Source organism: Amphiura filiformis, unplaced genomic scaffold (assembly GCF_039555335.1).
Source record: "Amphiura filiformis unplaced genomic scaffold, Afil_fr2py scaffold_94, whole genome shotgun sequence".
Classification (NCBI taxonomy): domain Eukaryota; kingdom Metazoa; phylum Echinodermata; class Ophiuroidea; order Amphilepidida; family Amphiuridae; genus Amphiura; species Amphiura filiformis.
Window position 1 is genome coordinate 133124 of NW_027305558.1, and position 11895 is coordinate 145018.

Sequence of the window (11895 nt, forward strand, 5' to 3'; positions counted from 1 at the left end):
CAACTTCTTCAAGGGGTGACAGATCATTTGCAATCGCAGCTCCACGTCTATGGAATGAACTGCCTATTTATATTAGAACTGCTAAAAATGTAACTGTGTTTAAAAAGTTGCTAAAAACTCATCTGATGTCAGAGACATTATGTAATTCTTAAGTTATGTTTCTTAATTTAGTTCCAGTTTTCTTTGTCTTTTTGTTTGTTTGTTTCTTTTGTTTTTGTGCCTTGAGCGCTCTTAATCGAGTGGATATGTGCCTTGTCGCTATTATTATTATTATTATTATTATTATTATTATTATTATTATTATTATTATTATTATTATTATTATTATTATTATTATTATTATTATTATTATTATTATTATTATTAAGTACTGACCACAGTACTTAGTGTGAGCCGCGTTTAGTGTTGGTTTCACCAATAAGGCGTGTAACTGGTGCAGCTAGCCCGTTATCACCATAAGGACCATAGCATACGTGTCACCGAACATGACGTAGGCCTATATAGGGACTGATCTTAGTATGTAGGAACTGATCTTTTTGACGCATTTCTGGACTTTGTTGATCACTATTCAGCCAATAAAGTAATAATTGTTCCACTAATAACTCATCAGGATGACTTTTCTTTGTTTAACATCATGATTGAAATAGAACAACTTTTTATGAAATGCATTTCTTATTTTGAGCGTGGACTGTACGCTCGTGACTCTAATTGCTGGTCATGCTACCGCGAGACTCTAAACTTGCTAGTCATGCTACCGCGTGACTCTAATTGCTGGTCATGCTACCGCGTGACTCTAACAAAATAAGACCGTTTTTAAAGTATATGATTTGTAGAATGCACTTTTGCAAAACATCAAAGTGTTATTTTTCAATAATATATTGATTTAAATTATGAAAATCGACAAAACAATACGTCATTTACCCTCTGCAGGAGAATAAAATAGCAGTAGACAATAAAAGCATAGTTAAAGGTGAAAAACTGCCACTTGTTAATATTTTGTTACATACCGCATCTTTGCCTTGAACTTCAACCAAAATGAATATGCAAAGTTCAAGCTTTATTATTACCCCGTCAGGTGTAACAATAATATCGTCAGTATACGCAGCCCTTGTACATGCACAAACTGTCGATGTTCTGCCGCCATTTTGATAAGGAAATAGTTAACAGGCTTAATTCGTTATCAATTTTGTCAAGTAAGTCTACCTTGATTTATGTAATTATGCGATAATTGGGTTCTTAATACATGTATGTCACCGATTAACCACACATATTGCACATGTTCTTTCCACAGGGAAATCTTATTTTAACATTGAAACTATATTTATGTTATGTTTCTAGACCAGGAGTTTTGCTAGATAGAACAGTATTCAGTAGTAAGCCTAAGCCGACGTGTAGTCTCAAAGACATAGAAAGTTGCAGGACTTTCATGCATATTTCTCTGTATTTTGTACAAGGTCATGTTTTTTTATACATTTGTACTAGTTACTTTAACTCGTTAAGTCTAATTAGTCAGGGGTGGCTCATGTGGCGGATGATCATGTGGCGGAGGATCACAATGCTGTACAATGGTGATCCTCCGCCACATGAACTTCAATAAACATTATTGATGGATTTCAATTTGTTTCTGTACTTGATCTCAGCCAAGTGATATCATATTTAACATTCATTGCCTCAGTATTTGTTAATTAGACAATTAAAAATTACTAATTACTTGTTGTTACATTAATAAAGTTCGTTGCCCTATATGTATTTGAATAGGGATTTAATGTAGGCAATACTAGTACTAGTATTCAAAAGGGTGCTATGGACAAACGAAACATGATAAAAGACTCAAATTTCTTAAGCAGACCTTGGTTGTGATCCTCTTTACTTCAGTAAACTAAAAAGTAGTAAAACATAGAAAGTTTGCGACAAATCTGAAAGAGCGCCCTCATGCTCACTTTTGATCCAAAAAGTCCATTTTTACGAAAACGCTTTGTCAAATTCTCTTTTAACTTTTGAAGAAATTTATATAAATATTGATAGATTTTTTACCACCCTGTATTTACATAACTGAAGCACTTGACCGCTAAAAGTTCCATATGGCTGGGTGGGCAATTAAGTTAACTATATTAAACATGTGTCAAAACTGTATATTATCAATGTACGTCGAGGGGTGACACAAATAACTGAATTAATATTTTCATCCTTATTTTGCTTGTTACACCCTGTATATTATTTGGGTCACCCTGTATAATGACCCCCATTGTATCGTTTCTGAAATTGTCTGAGTATATGCTCTCGGAATATATATACTTTTATTGGATTCTAATGTAAACTTTTGAAGTTATAGTACCAAACCTGTAAAAGCATGCGACTTGTTTGAAAAATACACATGCAACGCAACTGGTGCCCAACATTAAAAACATGACCAACCAGCTCTCTTTGATAATAACCATTTTTATTTTAATGATTCTTTTTTTTAATGATAGAAATGGGCGCTACCTTCTTGAAAAACAGAATGCCGGTTGATGAGGGACCTATTGGCATGCTTAATATTGATATATTGCTGGTTATTTTCAACTTATTGTCTTTATACGAGAAATTAATCGCAATGCGGTAAGAGAGTAATACTATTTATTCATTCAATATGGTATAATGATGATAGAAATCGATTGGCAAAAGTGATGCCTGCTGGGAACGAAAACTTGGAAAATGGCTCAAATTCGCGATTTCGGGTGACGAATTCGATAGCTTTTGAGCCCTTTTCATTCCCAGCATGCATCACGTTTGCCTAATGATCGATAATGGCTATCAGCAACATATAGATGAGTTGACTTCTGACGTCATTGCTTGGCAGTATGCGCACGCATCATCACAGTTTCCATTGATTTTGCCTGGCAGTATTCTCGCGCATCATATTTTGTTCAGGGCCCGTGCTTTTAAAACTACCTCCACAACACAGTGCAACGGTATCCCGGGTTGTATGGATGGCGGATACCTTCAAAATACGCCTAAGAATACGCCTAAGAATACGCCTAACCTTAGACGTCTAAGATGCAATCTTAGACCTCTAAGATGCAATCTTAGACGTCTAAAATGCATTCTTAGGCGTCTAAGATGCAATCTTAGGCGTCTAAGAATTTCGCGGTTGGCTTAAATCAACGAATCACAGGACCGGAAATCCAAAACAACCAATCATCTTAGGCGTATTCAATTATTGACCAATGAAATCTTAGACGCCTAAGATTTTACACGCCTAAGAATTCTTACACGTCTAAGATTGATATTTTAGTGATGGACGGTATCACCAAATCACATTCTTATAACTATAAGTTTTAAAGATTATGTTGAATGGGTGTAATCACAGATTTGATCACATAAACAATGACATTGACATTTCATGCTTTTGACACCCGGCACAGACCATATCCGATGTAACCCTACCAGAACACGATCATGTCAGAAATTAATATTTTGTTCTGATGGGTCTGATTATTCGGATATCACCATACATGTATAGCTGTACGAAGTTGTATATATTTACCTGTTTGAAATTGCGTCTAGAGAATCTCTGGGAACACTCTATGCCGATAGTTGTCGAACTACATCGTGTATAGTACGCCTGATCTCAGCGAGAAATTGTTCAGATTGTGTGACCGCCATTTTCAAGTGATACCGGCCTAAACAGCGTCCGTCGTACGTTTTGATCGAATTAGAGATACCGTCCATCACTAGTCACGGTCGAATGGTCAATCTTGGACGTCTAAGAAAATCTTAGGCGTGTAAAATCTAAGATTTCATTGGTCAAAAATTGAATACGCCTAAGATGATTGGTTGTTTTGGATTTCCGGTCCTGTGATTCGTTGATTTAAGCCAACCGCGAAATTCTTAGACGCCTAAGATTGCATCTTAGACGCCTAAGAACGCATCTTAGATATACCAATCCCTTGCCTTTGTTGATAAACATTGAGGTCAACTCATCTATACCTTCAATAATAAGAGGCAACATGTAAACTTGTGTTCCTCTTGCCATAAAGGTATGTACTAGAATATTAACATATTCAGGGTTCAACGGATTCGTTGTCGGACGATTACTGTCAAGCTTTCGTCAAGATTAGGTCTGACTTTTGTATCCTGTGTTACTGTGATTATATAATTTTGGAAAAATGTAAGCTTTGTAAATCAAATATTGTATTCATTGTATATATTTTTACTGTGTAAAATGGTTCCATAATTTTCGAATGTCGTTCATATTTTTTATTTGTTCATGATAATGTTCTGTTTCCTATCATTTAATTTAGAAGCAGTCATAGTTCTATTCAATAAACTGTAGATTACATGTTTTGTACGAATCCACATTTCTCTGTACGAATCCACACTTCGTGCAGAAAAGTGTTGATTCGTAGAAAATAATCTACAGTTTATTGAATAGACTGACGTCACAGCAATGGTTTAAGTACCACGAATAGCCATTGTGAAAACCTATCAATTAATTTTCTATTATCATGATAATATTTATTTATATTTTTCATATAGGGTAAGAAAGGAATGGCATCGTATAATCAAAAACCATGCCTGGACTGCCATCGACTTCAGAGACAGAGGTCCTACCAGAAAGGTTGAAGAGTCTAGTAGACTGTTCAGACGGTTTGTGTCACAAAATGGACCAAACATGTTTGAGTACAGAGAGTATGGCAATGAATGGAAATTTCCAATAAACGGAAATGACGTACTAAAGTTCTTGACTCTTTATGCTGGTATAGGTTTGCAAGAGATTCATCTATATGTAGCCAGCGATGAAATCATGAGCTATTTGCGCATGCACTGTCCTAATATAAGCACTCTTGGGATACGTTTCGAAATGGAATGGAAGGAATGGTCTAATGTAAGAGTATACCCTAAACACGATTACGGCAATCTGTATCAGCTGCTGTATTTTCTGCCGAAATTGCAACGATTGGATCTGACATGGCCCGCACACTGGAGAAGGTATCAAATTGAATGGAATTGTTATGAACAAATTATTCAATTAATACACAAATGTAAATTGCGATATATAAGCCTTCACGGGGTCGACCTTTCTTTTTTATCCATGTTGAAGAAGATGTCACCTGTAACGTTAAGAAGTTTACGTGAGATGGAATTAAACTTCAAGTTTGGCGAGGAGGAGACGGCTGTTGAGATATTGTCCTCAACAGTAGGGTGCATGACATCATTAACGTGCTTCAAAATCACCGGTGAGCCTCTTGATATATATGAAGACATCGTTGGTGACCGACTTTTACCATCAATAGCTCACTTGACAAATCTAAAAATGTTGAGCTTGCGACGTGTGAGTTATTCGACAGAAGCATTTGAGATGATGATACAGAGATTACTTAATCTAGAAACACTTGTATTAGATGGGAATTCCGTGACGTCATCGGTGGTTAATCTAATCAGCATTCATCTAAAGAAAATAAAATCGTTACAATTGTCTCCGTTGTTTTCGTCAGAGTATTTTTCTGAAAGTTTACAATCACTTTCATACCACCCTACGCTTGAAAATCTTGCGGTACAGCAAGCATATATGGAGCAACTTCAGGCGAATTGGGTTGAGCGAATATATGACATAATGGTTACACTTCCTAAGATCAAAAATGTGAAACTGACAGGATATAATTTAGTTTCTTGTTTTAGTCAAGAGTCGTATCCAATCATAGAATGTGCAGAAATCGAAGTGATCCAAATTATGGGAGACGAAGATATATTTGGCGATTACAAACGTCATACAGATGGACCTGTGGCTTTTGTGTAGAAATTACTGGTTGTCTTAAGGCTGTAGCCTTTAAATTTGATACAAAACTTATTGGCAAAAATGGATTTCAAAGCAAACAAATAACAATATTGGCCTATATTATTTTGCGTATTTTTTTGTGATGTTACTAGGGCGCACTCACAGTATTTAGCTATAGCGATATCATTAATTGTGGAATGTTTGTACTTATTCGTATCCAATCATAGAATGTGCAGACATTGAAGTGATCCAAATTTGGGAAGAAGAAGATATAATTGGGGATTACAAACGTCATACAGATGGACCTGGGGCTTTTTGTGTAGAAATTACAAAGAAGGGATAGACCTAATGTGGCGTCTATGTGGTATCATCTGGAAAAAGAAGAAATGGCCGAGAGACTGGTGCAGGGCAGTATTTATTCCTCTGCCAAAGAAGGGAAATTTGAAAGAGTGTGCCAATCACCGGACCATCAGCCTGATTTGTCATGCAAGTAAAGTGCTTCTGAAGATCATCATCAAGAGAATGAAGAACAAAATGGAGCAAGAAATAGTGATGAGTTTGAGATAGATGGACAGCAGATTGAGGAGGTGAAGCAATTTGAATATCTGGCTTCAATGATTAACAATAGTGGTGACAGCACAACTGAAATTAAGAGAAGACTGGCTATTGCAAGGACAACTGTGCAAGGCATGTCAAGCATATGGAAAAGCAGAGGCCTATCCATTGACCCCAAGGTACGCCTACTTCGTGCAACTGTGTTTTCCATTCATTGCCACTTATGGATGCGAGTCTTGGGCTATTTATTTATATTTATAGGCAGACTTATAACATACACAAAACCACGTGAGCACATTACACCTGTTTTACATGACTTGCATTGGCTACCAGTTGAACAAAGAATCACATTTAAAATAGCCTTGTTTGTCTACAAAATCTTGTATATATCAGCTCCAGCATATTTAAATGAACTTGTAGAAATGTATTCAGCAACTCGTAAACCTCCGTTCTACTACAAAAGGACTTCTTCAAGAAACAGTTGCCAGAAACCAGTGGGGCAGCAGATCATTTCATGTTTCAGCTGCAAACATTTGGAACAATCTGCCATTTTCGGTTCGCTCTGCCAAGAGCTTGTGTAGTTTCAAAACAAATTTGAAAACACATTTGTTCCAAAATGCTTTTAATTGACTCTTTGCATATCATTAACTAATAGTTAATGTACAGGGTGTCCCAGAAAAAATTACCGAGTGAATATAATTGAACGTAAGTCGAGAAATAGACATCAGAATCAAACAATTTAAAATGTAGCGCATAGCCTATTTTATGGTGCATCACATACGAAAATTTTATTTGATTCAGTTGACTGGTTGCGAAGAAATTAACAATTGCATAAAGCGCGCATCAATGCAGTTCATTCCAAGTTTGATCAACAGGCGCTTTTTTCATACTCGCTCACCGCTTCCTAAAGTTTGTGTATCTCATTAAATTTAGTCCACGTTATCTATTTTATAATCCGACGGTGTTATGTTATTCATGCTTTTTCACTGAAGATGAATAACAGTTTGTCCCAGAAAATTCTTCAATTAGAACCTTTCCAACTTTAATTGTTTAGGTTGTGCAAATATGTTATATTTTAACTTTCCCAAGAACATTTGATTAACAAATGACAATAATCAAGTGCTTACAGCTTTACGTGTGGTTTTTAATACCATGCAGCATTAATGTTGAAGTTTAAAAGATTTAAACTTTGGAAATATTCCAAAAAACATTAATGTGTGTGAGAATTTTTTCAAGCCAGCTGGAATTCTTTATGCAATAATTCTTTATGGAACATTTATATCAACATTAATGAAAAATATATTTACAAGTACCGAGCATCATCTTACATGCAAGCTTTTACTTTCGTGCAGGTTTTCAAATTTGAACAAATCTTAATTCAATGTTTTGCAACAAACAGATTGTTTACAAAGAACAAAAAGGATTTCACAGAACAAAATATGGAGCCCATTGACAGTTAATCACTAGTTCGCATTGTGTAGAATGCCCGGGTTGAATGATCTTTCTTTCAAACATGTTCAAACTTGGAATGAAATGAATTGACGCATGCGTTATGTAATCGCTCATTTCTTTGCCATCGGTCAACCGATTCCAGTAAAATTGGCGTATAAGATGCAGAATAAGATGGACTACACGCTAATGTTTAGATTTTTGGATTCTGATGTCTATTTCTCGACTTACGTTCAAATTCATTCGCCCGGTAATTTTTTATGGGACACCCTGTATGTCTTTGCCGAGTCGGGGCAATTTGGATGTTGGTTTTAATACATGAAGATAGGATTTAAAAAAAAATCAACACTGACACACCGCTCCGATGCAGGTCAAATTGACAAAATGACTGGGAAGGCTACACATCAGCCAAACTTATATCGTTTTGGAATATATATCATTGTAGTTTCTGCATTTACAATGTTTAATACACTCTCCTGACTAGAGCTGTTGGGATACTGCCATGGCCGTAGTATTTTCCAAAAAGTGACATTTTCGGGTACTCAAGTTTGAGTTTTCTTCCATCGGTAATTTGCTATAGGATATTGAACTGTGTCTTAACGAAATGCGAGTTTATCGTGGATCTGGATACACCAACTTCAAGCTTCTATTTAAGTGGTGGATATAATATACGCGGTCGCACTAAATATCAAAACAGGATGTTTGATACTGTAGCCGATTGAAAGAGTATGTTATACCATTTGATCTGTTAATTTTTTTTGAATTTGCCGGTGCATTTTGAATGAAGGAAAGTGTTACCGCGAATTTCACCCATCAACACAAAATAATTTGTTTCAAATCTTGCAAGATTTATTATTCTAGTGCTTCCACCGTGCCAAGCAAAATGTAATACTCGGGATGTAAGCATGTTGAAAATAAATACTTTTTATTCCTGATCATGTTATTACAAAATCTTGCTTACTTTCATATATTTCTTAGTCAAACCACACCATTGTTATCACTAGGGGATACGCCACCAAGATTGTTTTGATAAAATCGTGAAAAGAAGACCTTCTTCACAGTATGTGCTATTCTTATAAGCTAAAATTCTTATCAAACCTAGACATTCTTAACTTGAAAATTTGAGCAAAATTGGCAACAAATTTCAGCAACATTAAAAACATTCACAAAAATTGTACACACAATTATGTTAAAACAAAAGGGAGCTTTCAACCGTTAGCTATTGTCATACTGCAGACACAACTTTTAATTGCATATATGTATTCAAACGGGAGTTTTCCACCTTTAACTCTTTGGTATATACGGGAATGAAGTACTTACAAAAAACACTGGAATTGGGTGTTTTTAGGTTAAAATGACAAAATATGAGGTTAATTATTAATTCTCAGCAGCAAGGGTTCAAATCTAGTTACGCCACTGGATCATTGAAATATAAAAAATATAAAAAATAACAAATTTCATGTCCCTGCCATAGACATCAAGTCGATTATTAATTCGGCAGACAGCCGAATCCGGATTTGTCTTTTGATAAATTCATATTACGCATGATTTATTCTGAATAAGCGAAAGAGGGATCAATGTTTTAGATAATACAGGGCAATATATCAATATTTAACGGTCATCAGCATGGTTAGCTAACGGTGCAACGAGATGACGATGATCACTGTTAAAATATTAATATGCTGGCTTCTGTAATTAAAGCGTTTGTCCCTTGTTCGCTGAATGGGGGAAAATGAGGGAGAATGAACAACTTGCTCTTCCACGTAAAAATGAAGTATCTCAGTCTTCGACCCAGACAATAAGTGTTGACGAATGAGGAAGAATGGACAACCTGGTCTTCCACGTAAAATAAAAGTATCGCAGTCTTCGACCCACACAGTAAGTGTTGACGAATGAAGCAGAATGGACAACCTGCTCTTGAAGTATCTCAGTCGTCAACCCAGGCAGTAAGTTTTGAAGAATGAGGGGGCATGGATAACCCGCTCTTCCACGTAAAAATTAAGTATCTCAGTCATCAACCCAGGCAGTAAGTGTTGACGAATAAGGAAGAATGGACAACCTGCTCTTTCACGTAAGAATGAAGAATATTCGTCATCAACCTAGACATTAAGTTGACGAATAAGGGGTTGGGTGGACAACCTGCTCTTTCACGTAAGAATGAAGTGTATTCGTCATCAACCTAGACAGTAAGTTGACGAATAAGGGGTGGGAGTGGGTGGACAACCTGCTCTTCCACGTAAAAATGAATTATCTCAGTCGTTAACCTAGACACTAAGTGTAAGGAATTAAAAGATCACCTGAAACATAATCATAAGTATATAATAACTGAATTTACTCAAAATTCTCGATTTATCACTATGCCGAATTCGTAACGAATTATAAAGATTATTTCAATTATAAAATTGAATTAATTCAAACACATTTATTACTTAAATTTAACGGTTAAAGTTATATGCCTGTATATCCTATACTAATTTTGACAGTTATGACACATGTCACCTTTGACATAGACCGCATTTTCTATTCATTCTATTGTGTTTTGAGTTGAGTTTTGAAATAAAACGTCCACGATATATTGGCATATCTCAGGTCACATGGTATATCATAGGTCACTATGTCCTGAAAAATGTGGTATTGACCAATATTGTGTAGGTTATTATTTGGTCAGTATATAAATTATGGAATAACATTAATTAAATGACAGTAAGTTAACAAACCTTGTTAATGAAGAGTTAAAGGAAGTAAGCAATTGGTTTAAAGCTAATAAATTGTCAATTAATGCTACCAAAACAAATTACATGATACTTGGCACACCCAAAATGACATCGATGAATCAAGACCTGCAAATCACACTGGATCACACGGCTTTAGAAAGAGTGCATCAAACTAAATTCCTTGGTGTACTAATAGACGAATGTCTTACTTGGAAATGTCACATAAACTACGCAAAAAAAGTTTCTTTATGGTTAGGAAATTTACCCTCTATTAAAATCGAGCAACTAATTTTGTACGTTTGCTAAATAATCGCATGCGGGGGATAGTCCTGCGCATTTTGACACCTCAATCACTACCCTACGACATTCCTGAGAAAAGACATGGATGTTTAAGTACCAAGAGGTCGACAAATAAAAATTGCAAAGAAGCCTATTCAATGGTTTTAGAGCTGATTCACTGATCCAAGACGGTTTCATTATTCCCGCCTTTTCAATTTGAGTTAAAGCATTTTCTTTGATGCATGTTGGATAAGTCCTGCAACCTGTTGTAGTCCCATTTGCAGCAGCCATTGGTGAGGGATATTACCTGATGCAAGACAACACAACACCACAAACTGCAGCCAGTAGAGCTGAATTCCTGGAAGCAGAAGGAATTGAGACACTTGAGTGGCCCTCCAGAAGCCCTAGTCTTAACCCCTAGGAGAACATTTGGGATCAGCTGAAGAGACGAGTCAACAACAAGATAAAGGTAGATACAACTCTGGTGGGATTGCGTCGCATCGTTATCAACGAGTGGAACGGGATTGAGCAAGGTAACATTCGACACTTCATTAGGAACATGAGACGCCGCGTGGCTGCTGTAAGGGAAGCCAACGGTGGACACACAAAGTACTGAAAGACTGGACAAGAAAGAGATTAATCGCAAGTGAAGTTGGAAGCGGCAGTATGATGCCTGAAATGTGCTCAGCAAGTAAACATAAAATGTTATCTGCATGTTTGTTGTTTTTTGTGTTCTTTTATGCTGAAAACTTGAATAGGCCTTTTTGCAATTCTTATTTTTCGACCTCGTGTTACTTAAACATTCATATCTTTTCTCAGGAGTGTTGTATGATAGTGATTGAGGTGTCAAATGCGCAGGACAATCCCCCACATGCGATTATTTAGCAAACGTACACAATTAGTCGCTAGATTTAAATAGCGGGTAAATTTCATAACCATAACGAAACTTTTTTTGCGTAGTGTAGATTGCGTATCTAGAACAATTTCAAGAAAGGTCGGTGTCATGAATAAATTGAAACATTTTGTTCCAAGTAGTATTTTATTTACACTTTATTGTACGTTAATATTGCCTTATTTGAATTATGGAGTACTTTTATGGGGAAATACATGTAAAACTTACTTAAATAAAATTGTAAAAAT

At 36.0% G+C, this 11895-nt stretch overlaps 1 protein-coding gene across 1 annotated transcript; it reads left to right on the forward strand.

The window, feature by feature from the left end:
• Positions 1 to 1030: 1030 nt before the first annotated feature.
• On the forward strand, positions 1031 to 7022 carry LOC140144893 (uncharacterized). Its single transcript, XM_072166694.1, has 3 exons — positions 1031 to 1193; positions 2472 to 2598; positions 4519 to 7022. The coding sequence occupies exons 1-3, from the start codon at positions 1115 to 1117 to the stop codon at positions 5777 to 5779; spliced, it is 1467 nt and encodes a 488-aa protein (XP_072022795.1). The 5' UTR covers positions 1031 to 1114; the 3' UTR covers positions 5780 to 7022.
• Positions 7023 to 11895: the final 4873 nt, after the last annotated feature.

Bases quoted from the DNA above. Each gene is read 5' to 3' on its own strand.
- LOC140144893 (XM_072166694.1), top strand. From the start codon at position 1,115: ATGCACAAACTGTCGATGTTCTGCCGCCATTTTGATAAGGAAATAGTT. The intron at 1,194-2,471 runs GTAAGTCTACCT...TTTTAATGATAG, and splicing joins TTCGTTATCAATTTTGTCAA to AAATGGGCGCTACCTTCTTG. The intron at 2,599-4,518 runs GTAAGAGAGTAA...TTTTTCATATAG, and splicing joins GAGAAATTAATCGCAATGCG to GGTAAGAAAGGAATGGCATC.